Source organism: Aedes albopictus, chromosome 1 (genome assembly GCF_035046485.1).
Source record: "Aedes albopictus strain Foshan chromosome 1, AalbF5, whole genome shotgun sequence".
NCBI lineage: Eukaryota > Metazoa > Arthropoda > Insecta > Diptera > Culicidae > Aedes > Aedes albopictus.
Window position 1 is genome coordinate 337,137,552 of NC_085136.1, and position 27,101 is coordinate 337,164,652.

The 27,101-nt window shown below is 41.6% G+C and overlaps 2 protein-coding genes across 4 annotated transcripts in view; one reads left to right on the top strand and one right to left on the bottom strand.

Moving 5' to 3' along the window:
- The window catches only part of LOC109412837 (uncharacterized), a 167,288-nt gene that overhangs the window by 12,971 nt on the left and 127,216 nt on the right, over positions 1-27,101 (bottom strand). For 2 of the 3 annotated variants that reach the window (XM_062847452.1, XM_062847454.1), the window contains exons 2-8: positions 3,581-3,716; positions 2,087-3,513; positions 1,743-2,034; positions 1,178-1,621; positions 764-940; positions 475-702; positions 58-336 (exon numbers count right to left, since the gene is read on the bottom strand). In XM_062847452.1, the coding sequence (XP_062703436.1) occupies positions 58-336; positions 475-702; positions 764-940; positions 1,178-1,621; positions 1,743-2,034; positions 2,087-3,513; positions 3,581-3,716 (2,983 nt within the window). The remainder of the gene's footprint in view (positions 1-57; positions 337-474; positions 703-763; positions 941-1,177; positions 1,622-1,742; positions 2,035-2,086; positions 3,514-3,580; positions 3,717-27,101) is intronic. The other variant, XM_062847453.1, reaches the window with a different exon arrangement.
- Positions 8,437-10,210, top strand: LOC109412838 (splicing factor 3A subunit 3). Its single transcript, XM_019686451.3, has 3 exons — positions 8,437-8,637; positions 8,714-9,409; positions 9,468-10,210. Exons 1-3 carry the CDS (start codon positions 8,542-8,544, stop codon positions 10,128-10,130), a joined length of 1,455 nt encoding a protein of 484 aa, XP_019541996.3. The 5' UTR covers positions 8,437-8,541; the 3' UTR covers positions 10,131-10,210.

Sequence of the window (27,101 nt, forward strand, 5' to 3'; positions counted from 1 at the left end):
CAGGAAAAAGGATGTTGTCAGAATTTGGGGTCTATCTTCCAGGTCGATGCAATATACCTATCTTTGCAGAGCGCGCTGCGAATCTTGTCGTCCTGCTCGGTGAAGCACATGTTGATGCCGGAGTCCTGCGATGACATGGACGAGGTGAGATCTGACTTTTTGGCGATGGCACCAGTGTAGGGGAAGCCCGGACCCGAGTGTTCAGGACTAGGCGCTGTCGCAGCCTGGGTTGATGAGTTTGGCCGAGGGAACGATTCCGAACGATGTTTGTCAATGTCGGCGGACTTGGGCCGGCTGGTGTCGGGTGTGATATCACTGAAGCGCTGCTTAATCAAGCTGTACGGTGGGTTCGAAAAAGGGACGGGAGGAGAAAATTTTGGAACCATGGTTAGAAGTGCACTAGCCTAGAAACGTGTTTTGTGTGTAGGACTTGGGGTTCGTATGAGGGTGGATAAAATGAGCAGTAGTTATTACAGTCTATGTCCACCACCGCCGCCGCCGGCCGAATTGCCCTTGAGGATGTCCGGTGGAGAGTTTTTGCGCGACCCTAGACAACCCTCGGGCGAGATGATCTCATCCACGGCATTCACAACATCGCGGATCTCCGACTTGACATCGTTCATCATTCCCTTGCTAAACTCCCGCAGATAGTCAACGACATCGCTTGCCGAGATCGAATCACGTTTGGTATCGTTATTGCAACTGAAAAGAACAATATTTGCATTTGTTACAGAAGTCTATGAAAACCTTATAGCTATCGAACCTTATGTTTCCAAGAGAACTCATGGTAGCCCCCGTCATATCCAAGCTATCCGTACTCTCCAGTGCATCTTCCACCTTGGAAATGACGTCTCGGATTTCGGATTTGATTTCCGTTGCTAACTCTTTGGTCACTTCTTTGACATAAGCCTGAATATCTTCGGCAGTTTCACTACAGCTACTGTAAGAGTAAATGGCATCAATTAGTCCTAGTTTATCATACTAAACCGTTTTAAATCACACAGACAAGAGACATCAAGCAATGCAGTTAAAATGCTAACACTACAACATAAAAATGCGCTATTTAAAAACTACGAGTCATTTCTGGTACAGACAGTAAAATGTTTTAAAGGTGCATCTAATGGGCAGTGAACTAAAAGCCAAAAGAAACTCAAAGACACCAAGAGAACCAGCTAACCTTCCCATTGGCAACGACTGCAGCAAATTCGGTAGACTCGGTGCGAGCGACGCTCCTACTGCAGTGGCTAGATTCTCGGTGGATCCAATGCTCAGATCCGTCTGGCTACTGCAGGAACAAGAGCGCTGCTTCGCTGGTCGACCAACAGACGAAGGCGTCGGCATCGCTGGCGATCGTTCGATGAGGCTCGCCGTACGACCCGAAGTTCTCGGAACCGCCGTTGACGTCAACGCGATCGCCTGCGATCGACGGCGCTGATGCTGGCCCAAACCAAGACTGTTTCGCGTCTGAGGGCCAAAGAAATCAAGATTTCCTCCACCACAGTTAGTCTCGTCGTTCGAAGCGGCATTAGTAGTAGCAGCGCAATCAAGATTAGTTAGGCTACCGTGGTCGACAGGGCTGCCAATTGTTGCCGTGCTCGTTGGAGATCCCCAGCTATTGCATCTGCACCAGGTTGTGCAGAATGCGTTTCGAGCGAAAATATAAAGTCATTTGATGTTGCAAGTTGAAAAACGAATTGTTTAGTCACACGCATGCGGTCGGCTCTGCGTCAGACCTAACTTACCTGTTGCGACTAGTGCTGATATCCCGCATGTTTGTTAGGCTCGTTACCTGCAGTTGATGTGGAGACGGTGGACTGTAGTTGCTGACTTCGCCTCCTAGCGAGAACCGTACCAGTGGAGGCGATGATGTTGGCGTTGGCGTTGGACTGTGTGATTGACTCGGTGAGCTGGAGTGTTGCCGTCGGATGGAGACCTGCAGCGGAGATGCTGGAAGACTACGACTTTTGAAACGCTTGATATCCAATGCCGAGAGACTGTGATGACGATGAATCATCAAAAGTGGATTCTCTGGAACTAAACAAGACAGTGAAATAATCCCTCCCTCAAAACGCTTATGAAAACTCACTCTTAGTGGGATCGAATGGCACCGTATTCTTGACGCTGTGTGAATGTCCCAGCAGTAGTTCGTGAGCCTCTCCAGGTAACATGTACCATCGCAAACTTTCCAAAGAGGCGTTCGGCAACTTGAGAACAACTTCGTCCGTAGTTGACTTTTGTGCCATTTTCCGGGCACGATTGAACAAATTACGTGCAGTTTGAAGACAGTCCGAGTAGCTCTGTGGAAACGTTCCGGGACCAGAAATTCTCCTGTCGGAAAACAACATCTTTCCATCGGTGTATCGAATGGCACCCAACCATTTGCGCTCTTTTGCCAGGGAGTTTGAGTGGTGCCTCCATTCCCCGGTGCGATCGTCTACGTCGTACTGAGGTAGCAGCTTCCAAGCCTCTGTGGCCACCATTTTGAGCGCTTCGAGAATGAATGCTACCTCAGCCTCGGGCATGAAATACGGAAACGTGATTCTGATATATCCCGGATGAACGCTAGCTGCCTTCAGAGATTCGTCGTTTAACACCTTATCGTACTCTACTGCTAGCTGTGGATTTATCCCCAGAGAATCCGATATCATATTATCCGCCGTTGCCTGAATCCCAAATACATCGTTCAGCACGGCTACCACAAAACGATGATGTAGAAAAGCACCTCTCGGATGACGCACCATAAAACACAGAGTTGTCAATCGTTTCGCTGTGGTACAGGGAGGACCCAACAGTGCTATCTCTGGTATCGTCCTGACATGTGCCAGTATTTGTTTGCAGATTTTCTCCATTCGGCTCATGATCGCTTGAACCCCCAGCGATTCCTTCAGTTGTAAGACTAACCCTGCCCTCACAGCCTCCACTACCCCAACGGTATCGTGTAAAAACGAAACCGAATTCTCTACCAACTTACGTTTAACCACAAGAACACCTGGAGCCTGTATACCCCCTATCATTTTATTGCAGTGAAAAAATATTGCATCTTTCTGCGCTCCTGGAAGAATCGGATTTGTCACAATTGGTGCACACGACGCCACAATGCTGTGATCCCATATCGACAGAGCATCATACTGATGGAGTAGAATTGTGGTCGCCACATCGTCTGCCAAGATCCCCGTTAAACGCGATGCTCCCGAAAATAGACCCACCATGGTCCTTTTGGCTTCCGAGTACTGCATCAGGCGCTTCTCCAGATCCACCAAATCCAAAAAACCTTCGTGGTTTTTGATTATCCGTTCCACGTGCCAACCGGCGTCGATCCACTGGCGCAGATTCCGTATGGGCTCCGATGTGCTGACAAACAGCACCGGTGGAAGTGACTGCGTAGCTTTCTGATGATGAAGACTGGAGTTCGACAGCAGGAAGCACAGCCGTTCGGCTGGATTATCACAAAATACGACTTCATCTTCGGTGGCCGCACCAACCGCTACCCGTACCAAATCCCGCGCTTCGTTACTGCGCGTTGTGAAGGAAAATAGGTTTGAGGTATCTACTTCAAAAATCAAGGTTTGAAGATACTTACTCATATAGATGTGACTGGAGACCTGTGACGGCGGAGACGCAGTTTGTATCACCGAACGCCGGTAGAACTTCCTTGTTGATGTAGTCTTCGAGGAACTGCAGCGAACGACCTGAGGATGCATAATCGGCGTAGACGACTGAAAGAAAAGATAATAAGGGCACCATTAGATGCTTGGACGACTCAAATCGTAGAACAGATTTAGATATGTAGAGAAGTAACATATGTGAGCTCTGCTTTGGAAAACATCAATTGTGTAGAAATATCAGCATAACATTATCAATATCGTCTGGCTTCAACAATATTATACAATAGGACCAAGTTTTTTTGTAATGTAATGTGATGGACACGATAATTGTCTGTCCTGACTCTGCAAGTTTATCCTCACACTGGCATCTCGTCAAAACCTACAAGGCGCTGTCCATAAACTATGTAGACTTATTTTTGGTCATATCAGAACCTCCACCTCTCTCCCCAGTTATGAGTCTGCATAGTTCATGATCAAGCCTTGCGCATCATGATCAGTTTCGTCAATGAAATGTTTGAACACCTCGACACCAGGGTGCGTAGTACTACATGTACAGTAGACGATCGACAATTACCTCTGCTGAATTACTTCTACTTTCTGTAGAATTGGAGAAACATGCAGACAGCTTCATCTCGGGTGAATGTCTCGAGATAGTTAGGGCACAGTCAAACAGACGCATCACTCTCCAAAACGGCTTGGCACATGCATTTAACGATCCATTCAAATTTCATTTGATTTCCGCGATCGTTCCACCAGAGGCGCTAGTGTTCGATCGCTTTGATACATGTTGCTGAATGATGCAAACGAAAATTACAGGCGATTTGTGTAGTAGTGTACGTGTTAGACAAACGTCAAATCGAAATTCATCATGACCGACAGTGTCGTGCGCGATTCTAGCAAAAGGGAGCAGTGTGCTCATAAAAAAGACACCGGGCAAAAATGTTTGATAAATTTCCTCTAAGAGTTACGTCCAAGGTTACGTCTGTTTGTCTGTTTTAATACAATTTATACAGAGAATATTGATGACGAGGAGCTCCGATACTAAGTGTTAGACTTTGTGCTAAGAACTTTGTTACAAAATCACAATGTGAAGACTGTGTAAATCTGTACAAAGCAGTTTCGTGAATGGTGCATTATTTTTAAAGCTGTTGTGAACGTTGTGAATCACTTTTCGATATAGTTTTGTCAAAAAGAAAACCAAATTTAATACTCTACATTCGGTGAAGCAAGGGTGTCCATTCAAATTCAGTTTTTCGATTCCCGGATTTTTCCCGGGTATGGATAAACTTTCCGGGTATAAACAAACTCAAATTATTGTTCTACTAGGTACTAGGACACTACTCAGTGCATATTATACACAACTTTAACTTGGTCTATAAGGATGAAAGTCTGTTGTAAAGGTTCTTTCTATAACAAGGAAATTTAATCTATATGAAAATATACATGCAGATTCGGGCCGCGGAATCGCCACGAACATCACTACCGGCGGGGACAAAGCTATAACCCGTGGCACTTGCGGAAACCGTGTAAATCAGTCAGCTTTACGATATACATACAACTATTATTACGGACGTTTAATAGTCGACTGGTGAATGCATGGCCGTAAGCATGTATCAATTATTTGCTACATTTTGTAAAAATCTCCATGTAAATCTAAAATTTTTTGATTTATTTATTTATTTATTTTTAACTAAAAATTTGGAAGAGGGAAAACCCCCTTTGAGCGATTTCCATTTGAAATACTTCTCAAAAAGGCACAAAACCTCTTCATCTTTTCAAAAACATTATAATAATAAAATTAAAATCTAAAGGCTCAAACGGCAAAAACCATAGCAGAGCCAGTGTCTTGATGCTTTATCGACTGGATCTAGGGTCATCATTTGCTCAAGAGTAATCAAGGGTCATCAATGGATCATATCTGAAAAAAGCAAAAAAAAAACAGAAGAAACAAAAGATTTCAAACAGCATATGAAATATCATTTAAAAATTCAAATAACAACTTCATTATATAGGTAGACATTTTCTACCGAGTATATCACGTACAGATTCCGGAATGGAATGATTGAAAAGATTCAAACTACAAAAGAATCTTTTTCTAGGTAATTCAAACCTATGGCATACAAATACAATGCGATCAATGTCTTCATAAAATTCTCCGCAATCACATAAATTTGTAACCTTAACATTGATGCGGTATAAATGACTATTACAGATGTAATGATTTGAAATTATTCTCGAAAAAGTACATATCATATTTCTACTAATAGAAAAATTTTTGAACCATGCAATTTTATTTACTTTAGGACAAATGGAATGACACCAACGTCCTTTATCACTAGAATCCTAAACATTTTGCCAGTTATTCAAACAGAACAGCTTTGGAAAGAATTCTGATGCATGAAATTTGCGATTGAAAATTATTCCACGATGCACTCCCAGTTTGGCTAAAGAGTCAGCTTGTTCATTTCCATAAATATTACAATATGCTGGAACCCATACAAATTTGATTAAAAATCCTCGACAGAATAGATCATATAAAATGTTTTTGAGATCTAAAAATATGATATGGGTTTTAAAATTTAAATGGATGGAATAGGAAGCAATCAGTGAAGTACTAGATTGAAAGTAGTGAGCTGGATTTTTGTATGGTGAGATGATCAGTTCTCCATTTCTGCAATGAAATGGTGCAAACAGCGTGGGTTATATGATTTCTGGCCTAATTTGATGCTGTTTGAGCAAAAGTTTGGGTAACTGTGTTGTTGAAGTTGCAAGAAATAAATAATATAACATCACAGTTACCTAAACTTTTGCTCAATCAGCATCAAATTAGGTAAGAAACCATATAACCCACGCTGTTTGCACCATTTCATTGCAGAAATGGAGAACTGATCATCTCACCATACAAAAATCCAGCTCACTACTTTCAATCTAGTACTTCACTGTTTGCGTCCTATTCTATTATTAAAGAACCTCTACCATCAGTTCTATGACTACCCCATGCTATATTATGGGCATTGAAATCACCCAAAATATAGAAAGGAGAAGGAATTTTGTTATTTTTTTTATTCTTCTGTGGATTCTGCTACTGTACTCTGAAAATCTGTTTCTTAGGGATTCTACAGAAAGTCTTCAAAATATTTTTTTTTGGAAAATTTACTATGATTTCCAGTGTTGTACACACTTTTCAGATTTTAATTTGAATTTTGCATTAAGCTACCCCAAAACTCAGTACTGAAGCGGATAGGTGTGAATAAGCTGTGAACAGATTTCCTAGGAACTTTTTCCTTGACTTCTGCAAAGAGATCAAATTTAAGTTCTTCAAAGGGTGGCACCAGAATTCCTCCAGAAACTGACACATTTTTTAACCGTAAAAATCTATTTATGAGGGCCTTCAAGGACTTCTCGATATTTTAGCAAGAATCCTGCTATCAGGATTTTCATAACAACGTTCAAAAAGTCCTTCGGGAAATGTTTCAGAAATCTGAAAATTTCGCGATTTCGCTTTAGAAGTATTCAGATTTCTTTTACATGAATTTATCGAGATCCACCAGAAATTCCAGAGAGGCAGCAATTCTGTCAATGTTGCTATTTAACATTTCGTTCAAGACTTGCTTGTTACATTTCCCCTGTATTTTCCGTATTTTTCCCGGTGATTTCGAATTCCCTGATTTTTTCCGGTTTCTTCGTATTTCCCAGATGGATGAACACCCTGGTCAAGCAGATTGGTCTCCTAAAGTGAGGTAAAGTTTTGTGAAATCCCATTTCGTATTTTAGTGATTTGAGTCGTTCCAGATAAAAAAATGTACACACTAAGATCAGCTCGGTATTTTCTCCATCTTTTAACTGAGTTCTCAACAGCAGATTTGACTCGGTACGCTCGGTTGTTTATTTTGCGGATATCCTGTAAATGAGTTACCAAGCTCAGCTAATAGTCCATTTTACGAGCCGATTTTATGAATGAATTTTGACAGGAGGTAGCGTCCAATAACCCGTGAAAATCAATATCATCATCAACATTGTTGTCACTTCGTAAAATGGCTCATAAACTGTCAAAAGTTACTGATGCATGGTAAATATCGTTACTGGTGACCAGTCAATACGATTACTGAGTGTACCGAGATAAAATCTGCTGTTGAAAACTCAGTATTGCATATTTAATTCGTTGATAGACTTTCGAGCAAATCTTCGAAGAGAAAAAATAAATACTCACACGTCAGTTTGCATGGCAGTTAGCAGCTTGGTTGGTGTATTTATTGCACCAACCAAGAGCGTGCGTTCAATGTTGTTTTCGTTAGCAATAACAAAACCCAATCTATGGGAAAAGCGGTGGGAGAATATTTTGGTGGGACAAAATTTTCCGCGCGTGAGTCTATTATGGGGCAAAATCCGCAATAAAAAGATGAAAAAATACTGAACTCAGTGAAAAATTTACTGAGCTGGAACATCTGAATCTTAGTGTGTAGGATCGGGGTAGAAAAAATCGTTTTATCGGTACATTTACGAAAAAAAATGATGATTAAACTGATGGGGAACTTGTATTTCCCTTTCAAACCTCCAAATTTTCATGACATAACCTCAACTTTTAATCGCCAATTACAGAAATGTTTTTAACGCATTGAATTGATTTTGCTCAAATTCATATTTTTTTCATGGAATCCCACTATGCGGAATATTTCTGCCACAACGATTCTTAGCGTGCGCTCACCGTCAGTGAGCAACTCTCATTCTCACTTCACTGGCGTTTCTCACTCGGACGGGAGGCGACTTGCGAGTGAATCACTCGCTCGCCCGCTCGTTCACTTCTGTTCTGTCATTCGAGTTTGGACTGTCAAATCGTTCGCATCGCGTTTCGGGTCTCGGGTGGTGTGTTTGTTTGGCGAAAGAAAATTGTGAGGAAGAACAAAATTTTATTTTTGCAAGTTTTACCCGGAAAAAAATGGAAACAATTTTCGAAATTCAACGCCGGCTGCATGAGGAGTGCGACCGGCTGGTGATGGCCATGTCCGAGGAGCTCCAGACCCCGAAGAAAACGGTAAGATTTGGGTGGGGATTTTTTTTTGTCTCTTCCGCGATTGGAACTAATCTCGGATGCTGATGTTTGTTTTCAGACCAAGGACAAAGTGCTGGCCGATCACCGGATCAAGATCTACCTGGAGCGGTACCAAAGTTGCAGCAAGTCGCTGCTGGAGCTGTATCAGGATAAGGACGGGGAGCGCAAGCAGGAAATTACGAATATGAGTGTGAATGAGTTCAAGGAGTTTTACAGTCAGTTCAATTCGCTGGTGGAGTTCCATCAGAATCATGGGAATAATGTGGCCGTTCCGGCGTCGATTGAGTTTTCCAAGCTGCGGGAGCAGTTGAACGATCCGGCTTATCTGGCGGAGGTGGTCAAGTTTAGCGATGTGGAGAATTATGGGCAGTATCTGGATCTGCACGAGTGCTTCGATAACTATATCAATCTGAAGGGGGTGGACAAAATCGATTACATTACGTATCTGTCGGAGTTTAACAAGTTCTCGGACGTTCCGCGGAAGCAGAAGAATCTTAAGTACAAAAAGTATCTGGAACTGCTGCACGACTATCTGTTTGGGTTCATAACGCGGAGTCGGCCGTTGTTCTTCGAGCTGGAACATACGGTGAAGCGGAACGAGCTACAGTTTGAGGATCTGTGGAAGAATGGAGAAGCCCCTGGGTGGGAGCGCGGGAAGGATGTGGAGGAGGATGCGCTGATTAATTTGAACGAGTTCGGAAAGTGGGAGGATTTGACCTACTTGGGGCTGGACCGGTTAAAATCGGCTCTTCAGGTGAGTACATTTGTGTGAACCGGCTGTGGCCTGCTGATCCGTAAATTTTTATCCGTAGGCCATGGGAATGAAGTGTGGTGGAACACTGGAGGAGCGCGCCCAGCGTCTGTTCGCCTGCAAGGAGGACAAGAACAAGGAGAACGAGCACAAACGGCTGATGTACAACCAGAAGGACAAAGACATTGCCCTGTTGGAGTACAAAATCACCAAACTGGCCGAACTGGTCGATGATCAGATCTACGAGACCAAGATCAACCTCCAGCGTAAGCAGGCTCGCTACACCCTGGAAGAAAGCGACGAGGACAGCATGGAGGAGGAGGAATCCGACGATGACGATGGCATCCCGTACAATCCGAAAAATCTCCCGCTCGGATACGATGGAAAGCCCATTCCGTACTGGTTGTACAAGCTCCATCAGCTCCACTTCACGTACGAGTGCGAAATCTGCGGCAACTACAAGTACAACGGTCCAAAGGCGTTCCAGAACCACTTCTCGGAGTGGCGACATGCCCACGGAATGCGCTGTCTGGGCATCCCGAACACGGCTCACTTTGCCAACATTACCAAGATCGAGGACGCGCTGATGCTGTGGGATAAGGTCAAGGAGCAGACCTTCTCCAAGATGTGGGTCCCGGCCAACGAGGAGGAGTTTGAAGATTCGCGGGGAAATATCCTCAGCAAGAAGGTCTATCTGGATCTGCAAAAGCAGGGTTTGCTGTAAGATCGATTAGGAACTTAGACGTGTGTGCATTTCTCTAACAATAACAATGGTGTGGCGCCAACATTACTAGGATATTCTAATCCGATTGTTTGCTTTTATTTGAGGTGATGACAGAGTCCCACCATCCAACCACCATTCGGATGCCGCTTCTACAGATCGTGATTAGCGTGCTTGGCGATGCTTCTACTCGGTTTGGTGCCAATTTCGTCTATAATTAGGTTCGATTGTTGTCGGGCGGAAAGTTTCAAGGCGACACGACGACGGTGCTGATGAGCTTCTTTGGTCGAATTGGAAGAGAATGAGAGGTGCCAGGTAGGAACAGGGAAGTGGAAATCATCGATTTGAATGAGTTTAATTTGTAAAAAAGTTCTGTAGGTGATATAGAACCAGGTAGTGCGACAGAATACGACACGTTCCGGGGATAACTAGATTTGAAATAATGAGCTAAATTTTTGTATGGTGAGATGATAAATTCCCAATTCAAACGCGATGAATACGGACATGTGGATTGTTATAAGGCATGTCTCGTAGCAAAAGGGTTTACCAAGAGGAGAGGATTCGGCTTTGACAAAACATACGCACTTGTGGCGAAGTTTACGACGGTTAGATATTGCTAGAAATGGCGAATCAAGAGCAGTACCATGTACATCAGATGGACGTGAAAATTGCATTCCTCAAGGGCCTCCTGAAAGAAGATATCTACATGCACCATTGAAAGCAATAGGGAGAAATCATGATTGACGTTTTACTGTACGTTGACGACATCAAACTCACTGGATTATGTAGCGAAGATCAAAGGATGTTGAAATGACGGACATGGAGGAACCAGGCCCGGATTAAGGGTTGTGGGGGCCCGGGGCCAGAACATATGTGGAGGCCCCTCAGAGCGATGAGCAAAAAAGTTTTTCCATGTTTTTGAACAGTACTTGAGCAAAATGAACAATAAAGTTAATGTGCAGCAACCAAAAATGATTTTGTGGGGGCCCTGGCCCCCCGGCCCCCCTTAGATCCGGCCCTGGGAGGAACTGAGGCATTATCTGGCATTGACGATAGAATGAATATCGAGAAGGGTAGTATGAAGATTAGTCAATCAGAAATGAACAAGAAAGACACGCTGTGACGTTTTGATATGAATGATTGCAAGCCTATGAGTATCCCGATAGACCCAAATGTGAAGCTGGAAATTAATAAGAGCGACACCCGAACAACTCAGTTGTATCGTGAGCTAGTTGGGTGCATAATCTAACTTGCGTTATCATCGAGATCGAGCATAAGCGTAGCTGTAAGTTATCGTAGAAGAATTTGAGCAGCTCCAAGAGAAGCTCAGATGAACAACCATTGGAATCAACCTAAAATCGACAATGATTTTTCATAAAGGCCTAACTGACTTGATCGATTTCTCTTCATCGACTCTCTCTTTCGGTAATAACTTGATCAAAACAAACAAAATCATTATTATTTTTGTTTCTATAGCAACATGTAGTCGTCTCCTTCGCATTTCAACCAAAAAATCTTTGGAAAACTCAATACACATTCTGTGATAACACAAAGAGAGGATCGAGAAAGAGAACTTGAAAATGTCAGTTAGGCCCAAATGAAAAATCAGTGTCGAAATGTTTAGTATTTCAACGGTGAGAAGGTGCTACTCTGTTAGTTGGGCTATGTTGATGCTGACTGCGGTAACTACAGAGGAGACCGAAAATCACCTTTAGAAAGCGTTTCCCAAGTAGGTACAGAAGTTCAACAGTGTCATGGAATAGCAAGAAGCAAGCCACAGTAGCTATATCCACGACTGAAGCTGTTCTGAAGGTCAAATAAGTTTCTTGAGCGATTCCTTTTGAACTCGAAACTGCGCTTGAGCGAGAAAATTTTCACTTCTCTGCTGTAATTCTGCAAAGCGCCATTCAAAATGTCGATTTTTTTTGGTATATTATGTGATACTGTGCCCTATAACTTGTATAGGTGTGTATGCGTGATGCGAGGGGGGTTCATACTACTCCGTACAGAGAGCCGACGGGCAGTCTTGTTCGGTTCGTCTCCACGTACAGTTGGCCTCCGTGTCGGTCTGTTTCATAAGACTTCAGCTACCACAAGATGGCGTCTAGGATGGTGAAATCCACGTAGTGCAGTGTGAAAAAGCCGAATTATCTTGGGAATTGTTAACTTTTATTAGATTGATTCGTCGACTGTGTGATTTTATCGTTATCAAGAAAGCAAGTGAGAAAAAAAAATGTAAAAATAACAGTGTAATGTCAGAATCTGGAATGATGGGGCAACTTGAAATGCAGTGCGATTAAGTCGATTGAAAAAGATGTCTATCTGAAAAAAAAATGCGAAAACGGCCATTATGGTGTAAGCGAGAAAGTGTGATTGGATGAGATTATTAAATTGAAAAAAAAAATAACCTACGGAAACAGAAAAAGTGATGGAACTGTGGCTGAAAAAAAAATTGATGGAATTGATTCGAAACTAAGTGACGCCGTGTCAGCCATATTGGAAAAAGCCGCCCTCGAGCAACGCTGGTAGATTTCTTAGTGCTTGTGTATACGGGAATCGGGAAAGTGAGGAGATGATGGTAGTGTGAAGAAGCGAATCCAGCCATGCTGTCAGTGTGCGTGTGTGATAGGTCGGAAGATAGAATTCATTCAAAACGAAGTGACGCCGCGTTAGCCATGCTGAAAAGTATTATTGATCACCGCTCCGGCAGCACACTTTGTGTTTGTGCATGAATGGATGAGAAAAGTAAGGGGAATGCGGTTATGTGAAAACAGCGAGTCCAGGCATACTGGCATTTCAGAGTGTGTGTATATGTGTGTTGGTCGAAAGAGACTGAGCAGCTCGGACGGAGAAACAAGTTTGTGGTGGCGTCCTCCTATTATTGCGGTATGCACGCGGGAGAAAATGGTGTTGTGAGTGGGGAGTGTTTCCAGATTTGTTAATTTTTCTTTTTACATTTTCATGTGATTGGAAAAAAAGCAGAGAGAAAAATCAATACCCATTGAAAAACAAAAAGAGCTATGGGGTTCAGAGTGAATGGTGATATTTATATTCACATGAAAAAAAAAATCGACGCTGTGTCAAGCGCTGTGTGCTATTTAGGTGGTGCGATATTTGGATTACTACCGCAAGACGGTAGGGTCTAATCAAGAGTGTAAGATGGATACTGCATAGAGTGCAAACCAGCTGCATGTTTCAGGTATGTAGAATTTTGAATCATATATTGCTTCGTAACTTTTTGAAGAGTAATGCACAAGTGAGACTGAAATTGCTTTCCAATATCACCCATTGCATTGTTGAAAGTCAAGGAAAAGGAACAAACATTATAAACTGTATTTGAAGGTACTATAAAGGTGCACGCGATGTAGCTGATGTTTTAAATGCATAGTTTGTCACTCTTAGATGTTGTGATGATTGTCGCTCTTAAATGTTGCGAAACCTATCTGAATGTGAAGGTTAGATGTTGCTAGTGTTTGATGTGTGTCGCTCTTAAATGTTGCGGAGTTGTGAATGTCGCTCTTGGATGTTGCGAAGATTTTGTGATTGTCACTCTTGGATGTTGAAAAAGTTCTATGAATGACGCTCTTGGATGTTGCGAAGGCCCTGTGAATGTCGCTCTTGGATGTTGCGAAAGTTTTCTGAATGTCGCTCTTGGATGTTGCGAAGGCTTGAGAGTGAGAATCTTGGATCGTTTTATATGTTGCGTGAATGATGCCAAAGCATAGATATGAGTAAGTTACGTAAAACCCAAATTTATTTATACATGTTGAGTACTACAAGTTGCCCTATGGTTCCCTGAGATTCTGACATTAGTAATCGTATAAGAAAGACGCTCCAACGAATGACGTAAAATGTTATTTTAAATTGTTAACAGCAACATGAAAGGCAACGTACCTGACCCCAATTACGCAGAAAATAGTACCATGGACGGTATTGTTACCGCTCCGATGATTCAACATGTATCCCTATTCAGTCCTGCTTCGTACAACCTCCCACATTTCAAGTACAAACATCTGCCTCAATCTGAAGTACGTAATGCGTGGGGATCTTGGATTAGATGGTTCGAAACCATCATGGCAGTTTCGAACATCACTGATGGCAGCAGCCGTAAAATGCAATTACTGGCTATGGGTGGCATCGAACTACAGAGCGCTTTCTATGGGATTCCTGGGTGCGAGGAAGAAGACCCATCGAGAGATCCCTATCTTTCATTGAAGGAGAAATTAACACTTTATTTCTCACCGAAGCACCACGACAGCTTTGAAAGATTTCTATTTTGGTCAATGGCACCCAGCGATAGTGAACCTATCGAAAAATTTGCACTTCGAGTTCAGCAGAGGGCTGAAAAATGTTCATTTGGGAAATCCGAAAATGAGAGCAGGCATATTGCGGTAGTCGATAAGATTATTCAATATGCTTCTGATGATCTACGCCAAAAACTACTGGAGAAAGAGCAGTTGAGTCTCGATGAAGCAATCAAAACTATAAACGCGTATCAATCGGTAAAATACCAGTCATCAAAAATGAACGCCAAAGCGAACGGTGGATCAGCCAACCGTCCATTCGAGCAAATTGATAGCAACGTTAATCGACTATATGAGGGTGCTTCTAAAAAGTTCGGAACTAATCCACGCTGCCTGCGTTGTGGCTACAATCGCCATCGAGAAGGCGAACACTGTCCAGCCATAAACAAAGTGTGTCTTCGTTGCAAAAATGTTGGTCACTTCCAAACTGTATGTAAATCCAAGAATTTCGCAAGTGCTGTAAGTATTAAAACCAAATAAAATTAAATCAAATGTTATTTTGTTGCCTATTGCGTATTTATCAGGGTTCTTTCGATCGTAAACGAAAAGCGCTTATCGTAAACGAAGGACCCTCACGACCATCGAAGTATTCTCGGCCCTCGTCCAGACCAGTCTACAAAATTGAAGATCATAATGGAGAATCAAAATCTGAAGATTTCCCAGTATACAATGTGGGCGAATCTGACGAATTGATCACGTGTTGCATTGGGGGGGTTGATATCACGATGCTCGTCGACTCGGGATCAAAGCATAACCTCATCGACGACAAAACATGGGAAATTATGAAGCTGCAAGATGTTCAAGTACGGAACGAACGGTTCGATAATTACAAACGGTTTTTGGCATACGGTCGCGTCCCATTGAAGCTGATTACGGTCTTCGATGCTGATCTAGAGATTAACGACGGAGGAAAGCTACTAAAAACTAGTTCCTCTTTCTACGTTATTGAGAAAGGTCAGCAACCGCTGCTCGGAAAGATTACAGCACAGAAAATTGGAGTGCTACAGGTTGGCTTGCCTAGTTCGCAAAGTGTCCCAATCAACCGAATCGACGCGATCAAAGAACCTTTCCCCAAAATGAAAGGAATAACCCTGAGCTTGCCCATCGATAGAACAGTCTCGCCTGTTATTCAACCTCTGCGCCGCTGTCCCATCCCACTTTTACAGCAAGTCGAAGCCAAACTGAAAGAACTTTTACGGTTAGACATAATTGAGAAGGTCACTCAGCCAACGTCTTGGGTTTCTCCCCTGGTCCCGATTTTGAAAGACAACGGTGAACTACGCCTGTGCGTAGACATGAGGAAAGCAAATCAGGCCATCCAAAGACTCAACCACCCGCTTCCGATATTTGACGACATGCTTCCAAGATTTCGGAATGCCAAACTGTTCACGACGTTGGATATTAAACAAGCCTTCCACCAGGTGGAGCTAGCGGAAGACTGCCGTGACGTGACAACGTTTATTACAAACTGAGGTCTATACCGTTATAAACGGCTTCTATTTGGAGTAAATTGTGCGCCGGAGCTGTTCCAGAACATTATGGAAAGTATTCTCTGCGAGTGCGAAAACACAGTGGTTTTCATAGATGATATCATGATATTCGGTGCAACAGAAGAAGAACACGATTTGGCAGTAAAACACACGTTGAGTGTGTTGAACCGCTATGGAATCCTATTGAACATTCACAAATGCAAGTTCAAACAGTCAGAGATATCGTTCTTGGGTCATGAGCTATCGTCAGAAGGAGTAGCGCCAGCTAAGGATAAAGTCAAGTCGATCCAACAGTTCAGAGCACCACAATCCAAGGAGGAATTACGAAGCTTTCTAGGCTTAGTAACCTACGTATCCCGCTTAATACCGAATTTGGCCACGGTAAACTACCCTCTTCGAGAACTGCTAAAGCTGGACACACCGTTTGACTGGAAACCAGTGCACCAGGAATCTTTTGACCAGCTCAAGCGTACCATAGGATCCATACAGCACCTGGGGTATTACGATCCCAAAGATCGTACGTTGCTAGTCACGGATGCATCAGGAGTTGGTTTAGGCGCGGTGCTTCTGCAGTTTAAGAACAATCAACCCAGAGTCATCGGATATGCCTCTAAAAGCCTCTCGGAGACCGAAAAGAAGTATCCTCCAATAGAAAAGGAAGCCCTAGGAATTGTGTGGGGAGTAGAACGTTTCAGGATATATCTTCTCGGTATACATTTTGAACTGGAGACAGATCATAGGCCACTAGAAACACTGTCTACTGTGAACTCGCGACCTACAGCGAGAATTGAACGCTGGATGCTAAGAATCCAGGCATTCAAGTTAAAGGTAGGATTAGATTTAAGCAAATATGGTTGCATAATATTTCACTAATGGTTATTTTAGGTAGTTTACCGGAAAGGATCAGCCAATTTGGCAGATACTTTTTGAAGACTAGGAGCACACGTTTCCGATACTAAGTGGTCAGATGAGTGTGATGTTTTTATTCGACGTGTTTCCGTAGAATCACTGGCGACACTGGCAAGTGATTCAGTTCAAGAAGATTTTGATCCTGAAGCCGAGATTTTCATTCGGACTATTCAGGAAGCCGCTGCAATTGACATCGAGAAAGTTATTCTTGCCACCACCTCGGATGAAGAGATGAAACAGTTGAGGGTTTGCATCGAAAGTGATTCTTGGGTCAACGAGGATTTGAAGCAGTACGTCCCCTTCCGCCATGAATACACATGTGTAAACTCGCTGATCCTGCGAGGATCGAAACTTGTAATTCCGAAAGGATTACGGTCGAGAATGCTCCAGTTAGCTCATGAAGGACATCCTGGGCAGTCCCTGATGAAGAGGCGTTTGTGAGAAAGATGTTGGTGGCCTGGTATAGATCAAGACGCAGTTGAGACATGTGAATCGTGTGAAGGATGTCGCCTGGTTCAAATTCCGGATCCACCCGAGCCCATGATGCGAAGACAGTTACCCGATCGTCCATGGGTAGATATAGCAATAGATTTTCTCGGGCCAATGCCATCCGCCGAGTATATCTTGGTGGTAATTGACTATTACAGCCGATATATGGAACTGGAAGTGATGAACAAGATTACTGCGCAGGAGACTATTAAACGGCTTAGACGTATTTTCCGCATCTGGGGTCCTCCTAGAACAATCACTTTAGATAACGCTAAGCAGTTCGTTTCTTGTGAGTTTGAAGACTATTGTAAAGTAAACGGCATTCATCTCAATCATACGTCGCCCTACTGGCCTCAGGCAAATGGCGAGGTTGAACGCCAGAACAGATCATTATTGAAACGGATGAAAATTGCAAATGCCCTTTACGATGATTGGAAAGCTGAGTTGAACAGTTACCTAGATCTCTACAACAATACCCCGCATTCAGTTACCGGTAAGGCTCCCAGTGAGCTTTTGCTAAACCGGAAGCTGCGTACCAAACTGCCTTGTGTTGACGACCTTCCAACTATTCCCCCCAGTAGCGATTTCAGAGATCGAGACCTGGAGAAAAAGTTGCTTGGAAAGCAGCGGGAGGATGTGCAGCGTAGAGCGAAACCGAGTACCATCTCGGTTGGTGACACAGTCCTCATGAAAAATCTCTGCCCGACTAACAAGCTGTCCACCAATTTCCATAAGGAGAAATTCACGGTTGTGGACAGACAAGGAGCAAACGTAACTGTTCAATCCAAAGAAACCGGAAGAACGTATGATCGCAACACATCACATTTGAAGAACATTTCCGATCATGAACCCGTTGAAGTTGATGAACAACTTGGCGATTCAGACAGCAGTCCACCACTAACAGCCCTCGACCACGCCCTCGGCGATCAAACAATCGATGAACCATTGGTGACAACTGCTGTACCAGATAAAGTTCCAGAGCCCTGTAAGACGTTCCAGCCAACATTTCAACCAAGACGATCAAAGAGGATGCCTAAACCCAAAGAGATATATAGTCCGTAAAGATAAGTATTCGATCAAGATTTGTATTCGCTAATGTACTAATAATGTTATTAAGTTAATAAAATTATAACTTGAAAGAAAGGGGGATGTGATATTGTGCCCTATAACTTGTATAGGTGTGTATGCGTGATGCGAGGGGGGTTCATACTGTAGTGAATAGAGTTGGGTTGTGCAGACTTTGAGTAAATTTGAATTACAGTGTACACATGACAGCTAGGGCTGTGACTTTTCGAGGAACACAATAGAAAATGGAACGGCTAAATGTCATTGAGTCGGAAATCATGCTTCAGTTTTGTGACTACTGTTGTGATGAACGGTCGACATCGTGTTCGATCTTCAAGTCAGTCGTGAAATAGTAAATAATGTGTGTCCGTTTTAAAGTGGCTATGTTTGAATACGACATGGCGCAGCCGGTGGTGAAATTTTCGGTTATATTTCGACGGAGAGCGCGAGAAAGCGGCAAGTGATTCTATTCGTTGGAAGGGGAGATTTCCCTGCAGGAGTTTGGTTACCAGAGAGTATCCGTTGGGAGAGTGTGATTTCCCAGCGGATGATGATTCGGCCAGACGGGAGAGAGTGATTTCCCGCAAGATCAGTGGACCGTTGGGGGAGTGTGATTTCCCAGCGGATGATTCGGCCGGACGGGAGAAAGCACTTCCGTTTTCTGGGAGAGAGAGATTTCCCTGCAAGAGTTGGTTTACCAGAGAGTATCCGTTGGGAGAGTGTGATTTCCCAGCGGATGATGATTCGGCCAGACGGGAGAGAGTGATTTCCCGCAAGATCAGTGGACCGTTGGGGGAGTGTAATTTCCCAGCGGATGATTCGGCCGGACGGGAGAAAGAACTTCCGTTTTCTGGGAGAGAGATTTCCCTACAAGAGTTGGGTTACCAGAGAGTATCCGTTGGGAGAGTGTGATTTCCCAGCGGATAGTGATTCCGCCGGACGAAGAGAGAGAGATCCCTGCAGGATTTTTTTTTGTTTACCAGAGAGTATCCGTTGGGAGAGTGTGATTTCCCAGCGGATGATGATTCGGCTAGACGGGAGAGAGTGATTTCCCGCAAGATCAGTGGACCGTTGGGGGAGTGTGATTTCCCAGCGGATGATTCGGCCGGACGGGAGAAAGAACTTCCGTTTTCTGGGAGAGAGATTTCCCTACAAGAGTTGGGTTACCAGAGAGTATCCGTTGGGAGAGTGTGATTTCCCAGCGGATAGTGATTCCGCCGGACGAAGAGAGAGAGATCCCTGCAGGATTTTTTTTTGTTTACCAGAGAGTATCCGTTGGGAGAGTGTGATTTCCCAGCGGATGATGATTCGGCTAGACGGGAGAGAGTGATTTCCCGCAAGATCAGTGGACCGTTGGGGGAGTGTGATTTCCCAGCGGATGATTCGGCCGGACGGGAGAAAGAACTTCCGTTTTCTGGGAGAGAGATTTCCCTACAAGAGTTGGGTTACCAGAGAGTATCCGTTGGGAGAGTGTGATTTCCCAGCGGATAGTGATTCCGCCGGACGAAAAGAGATAGATCCCTGCAGGATTTTTTTTGTTTACCGGACCGGAGAGAGAGCTTCCGTTTTCTGGGAGAGAGATTTCCCTGCAAGTGTTTGGTTTGATGATGATGATGATGATGATGATGATGATGATGATGATGATGATGATGATGATGATGATGATGATGATGATGATGATGATGATGATGATGATGATGATGATGATGATGATGATGATGATGATGATGATGATGATGATGATGATGATGATGATGATGATGATGATGATGATGATGATGATGATGATGATGATGATGATGATGATGATGATGATGATGATGATGATGATGATGATGATGATGATGATGATGATGATGATGATGATGATGATGATGATGATGATGATGATGATGATGATGATGATGATGATGATGATGATGATGATGATGATGATGATGATGATGATGATGATGATGATGATGATGATGATGATGATGATGATGATGATGATGATGATGATGATGATGATGATGATGATGATGATGATGATGATGATGATGATGATGATGATGATGATGATGATGATGATGATGATGATGATGATGATGATGATGATGATGATGATGATGATGATGATGATGATGATGATGATGATGATGATGATGATGATGATGATGATGATGATGATGATGATGATGATGATGATGATGATGATGATGATGATGATGATGATGATGATGATGATGATGATGATGATGATGATGATGATGATGATGATGATGATGATGATGATGATGATGATGATGATGATGATGATGATGATGATGATGATGATGATGATGATGATGATGATGATGATGATGATGATGATGATGATGATGATGATGATGATGATGATGATGATGATGATGATGATGATGATGATGATGATGATGATGATGATGATGATGATGATGATGATGATGATGATGATGATGATGATGATGATGATGATGATGATGATGATGATGATGATGATGATGATGATGATGATGATGATGATGATGATGATGATGATGATGATGATGATGATGATGATGATGATGATGATGATGATGATGATGATGATGATGATGATGATGATGATGATGATGATGATGATGATGATGATGATGATGATGATGATGATGATGATGATGATGATGATGATGATGATGATGATGATGATGATGATGATGATGATGATGATGATGATGATGATGATGATGATGATGATGATGATGATGATGATGATGATGATGATGATGATGATGATGATGATGATGATGATGATGATGATGATGATGATGATGATGATGATGATGATGATGATGATGATGATGATGATGATGATGATGATGATGATGATGATGATGATGATGATGATGATGATGATGATGATGATGATGATGATGATGATGATGATGATGATGATGATGATGATGATGATGATGATGATGATGATGATGATGATGATGATGATGATGATGATGATGATGATGATGATGATGATGATGATGATGATGATGATGATGATGATGATGATGATGATGATGATGATGATGATGATGATGATGATGATGATGATGATGATGATGATGATGATGATGATGATGATGATGATGATGATGATGATGATGATGATGATGATGATGATGATGATGATGATGATGATGATGATGATGATGATGATGATGATGATGATGATGATGATGATGATGATGATGATGATGATGATGATGATGATGATGATGATGATGATGATGATGATGATGATGATGATGATGATGATGATGATGATGATGATGATGATGATGATGATGATGATGATGATGATGATGATGATGATGATGATGATGATGATGATGATGATGATGATGATGATGATGATGATGATGATGATGATGATGATGATGATGATGATGATGATGATGATGATGATGATGATGATGATGATGATGATGATGATGATGATGATGATGATGATGATGATGATGATGATGATGATGATGATGATGATGATGATGATGATGATGATGATGATGATGATGATGATGATGATGATGATGATGATGATGATGATGATGATGATGATGATGATGATGATGATGATGATGATGATGATGATGATGATGATGATGATGATGATGATGATGATGATGATGATGATGATGATGATGATGATGATGATGATGATGATGATGATGATGATGATGATGATGATGATGATGATGATGATGATGATGATGATGATGATGATGATGATGATGATGATGATGATGATGATGATGATGATGATGATGATGATGATGATGATGATGATGATGATGATGATGATGATGATGATGATGATGATGATGATGATGATGATGATGATGATGATGATGATGATGATGATGATGATGATGATGATGATGATGATGATGATGATGATGATGATGATGATGATGATGATGATGATGATGATGATGATGATGATGATGATGATGATGATGATGATGATGATGATGATGATGATGATGATGATGATGATGATGATGATGATGATGATGATGATGATGATGATGATGATGATGATGATGATGATGATGATGATGATGATGATGATGATGATGATGATGATGATGATGATGATGATGATGATGATGATGATGATGATGATGATGATGATGATGATGATGATGATGATGATGATGATGATGATGATGATGATGATGATGATGATGATGATGATGATGATGATGATGATGATGATGATGATGATGATGATGATGATGATGATGATGATGATGATGATGATGATGATGATGATGATGATGATGATGATGATGATGATGATGATGATGATGATGATGATGATGATGATGATGATGATGATGATGATGATGATGATGATGATGATGATGATGATGATGATGATGATGATGATGATGATGATGATGATGATGATGATGATGATGATGATGATGATGATGATGATGATGATGATGATGATGATGATGATGATGATGATGATGATGATGATGATGATGATGATGATGATGATGATGATGATGATGATGATGATGATGATGATGATGATGATGATGATGATGATGATGATGATGATGATGATGATGATGATGATGATGATGATGATGATGATGATGATGATGATGATGATGATGATGATGATGATGATGATGATGATGATGATGATGATGATGATGATGATGATGATGATGATGATGATGATGATGATGATGATGATGATGATGATGATGATGATGATGATGATGATGATGATGATGATGATGATGATGATGATGATGATGATGATGATGATGATGATGATGATGATGATGATGATGATGATGATGATGATGATGATGATGATGATGATGATGATGATGATGATGATGATGATGATGATGATGATGATGATGATGATGATGATGATGATGATGATGATGATGATGATGATGATGATGATGATGATGATGATGATGATGATGATGATGATGATGATGATGATGATGATGATGATGATGATGATGATGATGATGATGATGATGATGATGATGATGATGATGATGATGATGATGATGATGATGATGATGATGATGATGATGATGATGATGATGATGATGATGATGATGATGATGATGATGATGATGATGATGATGATGATGATGATGATGATGATGATGATGATGATGATGATGATGATGATGATGATGATGATGATGATGATGATGATGATGATGATGATGATGATGATGATGATGATGATGATGATGATGATGATGATGATGATGATGATGATGATGATGATGATGATGATGATGATGATGATGATGATGATGATGATGATGATGATGATGATGATGATGATGATGATGATGATGATGATGATGATGATGATGATGATGATGATGATGATGATGATGATGATGATGATGATGATGATGATGATGATGATGATGATGATGATGATGATGATGATGATGATGATGATGATGATGATGATGATGATGATGATGATGATGATGATGATGATGATGATGATGATGATGATGATGATGATGATGATGATGATGATGATGATGATGATGATGATGATGATGATGATGATGATGATGATGATGATGATGATGATGATGATGATGATGATGATGATGATGATGATGATGATGATGATGATGATGATGATGATGATGATGATGATGATGATGATGATGATGATGATGATGATGATGATGATGATGATGATGATGATGATGATGATGATGATGATGATGATGATGATGATGATGATGATGATGATGATGATGATGATGATGATGATGATGATGATGATGATGATGATGATGATGATGATGATGATGATGATGATGATGATGATGATGATGATGATGATGATGATGATGATGATGATGATGATGATGATGATGATGATGATGATGATGATGATGATGATGATGATGATGATGATGATGATGATGATGATGATGATGATGATGATGATGATGATGATGATGATGATGATGATGATGATGATGATGATGATGATGATGATGATGATGATGATGATGATGATGATGATGATGATGATGATGATGATGATGATGATGATGATGATGATGATGATGATGATGATGATGATGATGATGATGATGATGATGATGATGATGATGATGATGATGATGATGATGATGATGATGATGATGATGATGATGATGATGATGATGATGATGATGATGATGATGATGATGATGATGATGATGATGATGATGATGATGATGATGATGATGATGATGATGATGATGATGATGATGATGATGATGATGATGATGATGATGATGATGATGATGATGATGATGATGATGATGATGATGATGATGATGATGATGATGATGATGATGATGATGATGATGATGATGATGATGATGATGATGATGATGATGATGATGATGATGATGATGATGATGATGATGATGATGATGATGATGATGATGATGATGATGATGATGATGATGATGATGATGATGATGATGATGATGATGATGATGATGATGATGATGATGATGATGATGATGATGATGATGATGATGATGATGATGATGATGATGATGATGATGATGATGATGATGATGATGATGATGATGATGATGATGATGATGATGATGATGATGATGATGATGATGATGATGATGATGATGATGATGATGATGATGATGATGATGATGATGATGATGATGATGATGATGATGATGATGATGATGATGATGATGATGATGATGATGATGATGATGATGATGATGATGATGATGATGATGATGATGATGATGATGATGATGATGATGATGATGATGATGATGATGATGATGATGATGATGATGATGATGATGATGATGATGATGATGATGATGATGATGATGATGATGATGATGATGATGATGATGATGATGTCTTTTATGTAAAATTTTGCACGACGTTAAGAGTGGAGAAGAAGGCGAATGTAGTGAATAGAGTTGGGTTGTGCAGACTTTGAGTAAATTTGAATTACAGTGTACACATGACAGCTAGGGCTGTGACTTTTCGAGGAACACAATAGAAAATGGAACGGCTAAATGTCATTGAGTCGGAAATCATGCTTCAGTTTTGTGACTACTGTTGTGATGAACGGTCGACATCGTGTTCGATCTTCAAGTCAGTCGTGAAATAGTAAATAATGTGTGTCCGTTTTAAAGTGGCTATGTTTGAATACGACACATACTACTCCGTACAGAGAGCCGACGGGCAGTCTTGTTCGATTCGTCTCCACGTACAGTTGGCCTCCGTGTCGGTCTGTTTCATAAGACTTCAGCTACCACATATTATATATAATATCTGAAGTAAAAATAACAATGTGGTATGTCTGCTGTATTAGAATGCAAGATCTAATCGTAATCTATCATCTATGGAAAGAAACTTAGAGGATGAGCAAGAGTTTTATGCATACTAATCGAAAAAAAAGGGTCAATACTATCAATGTCGCTTACGTCACTTTGCAGAATTACGGCAGATTCTGGTCCAAACTCAAATTTGAACCCGCTTGCTGCGATTGCGGTTCGCGTGGTTCGTTCGTTGACACGACGGCAACCCGTTCACGTGGTCGCGACGATTGGGTCGACGTCGGGCGTCGTCGGAAGTGCCCAAGCAAAAATGTTGGTGTTGCTTTTAGTGTTCGCAACAGAAGTTTCGGGAGAGAAGTTCCACAGGAGAGTTCCGGATAAAATCGGCAGCCTCAGCGAAGCGCAGTACGAGGCTTTGATCTTGGCTCGGAGCTTTTCCGACTCAATCCGGATAATCGCTAGGGTTATGCAAGGATACTGAGTGGTATGTGTCTGACAATGACAATGAGCATTTCTCATTGTGTTTAGAATCTTGCCCCTCAACATGTCAATAGACAATTGGGTTTTTAAATTTGAAAAAATATATTGATATTTTGATTTTATACGAAAGAGCACCTTTTTCTGAGCCACTATGATTTTTTTCAGATTTTTAGAACCTTATTTTGGTACCTAAAATCAATTTCAAAGCAATTTTTTGAAATCACCTTTTGACAGCTGGGCAACTGTTTGACAGCTCCGCCCAGTACAAAATACGACGAGGGGTGATTCGACAAATCGCTCCCATACAAACTTCAAACTGATTTCTAAATAGGTTCCCGGGCTCCAAAATTTATGAAAATTTGGATTTCGACTCAGTTTGACATGCAGATTCAGAATATCGAATTATCTCAACACCGTTAAAGAAGCCAATTGATAACGCACGCACATTTCCCACACGGGATAACGCTTATCCTGTCGACTGACAGCTGCTGACGAGATCATAGCAGGCCACGACTCTTTCCTCGGTCAGCGTTTGACCACGCCGGACGCACTGTAGTGTGTTGGGTCGCTGCGCTGGACGATTCTCGCCGAGAATCATCAGCCAAATTCCCACAGATACTATGTATCACCACTACTGTTTCTCATCATAATCGACGAGATCATAATGGGAGCGATTGACTACTTACCGAATCGTGGACAACTGTTACTCTGAAAGCTCATCACAATGGAGCATCTGAATGACTTCGATCTGGTTGATGAAGTTGCCCTGCTTGCTTAATGGCGGTCTGATTGACAGAGTAAGTTCAATAACCTGGCCGAATGCTCGTCTACGGCAGATCTTAGCCATCAACGTCCATAAGA

What these genes read in the sequence shown, in the direction of transcription:
- LOC109412838 (XM_019686451.3), top strand. Translation starts at nt 8,542, where the DNA reads ATGGAAACAATTTTCGAAATTCAACGCCGGCTGCATGAGGAGTGCGAC. An exon ending in TCCAGACCCCGAAGAAAACG is followed by an intron (nt 8,638 to 8,713) that starts GTAAGATTTGGG and finishes GTTTGTTTTCAG; the next exon opens with ACCAAGGACAAAGTGCTGGC. An exon ending in GGTTAAAATCGGCTCTTCAG is followed by an intron (nt 9,410 to 9,467) that starts GTGAGTACATTT and finishes TTTTATCCGTAG; the next exon opens with GCCATGGGAATGAAGTGTGG.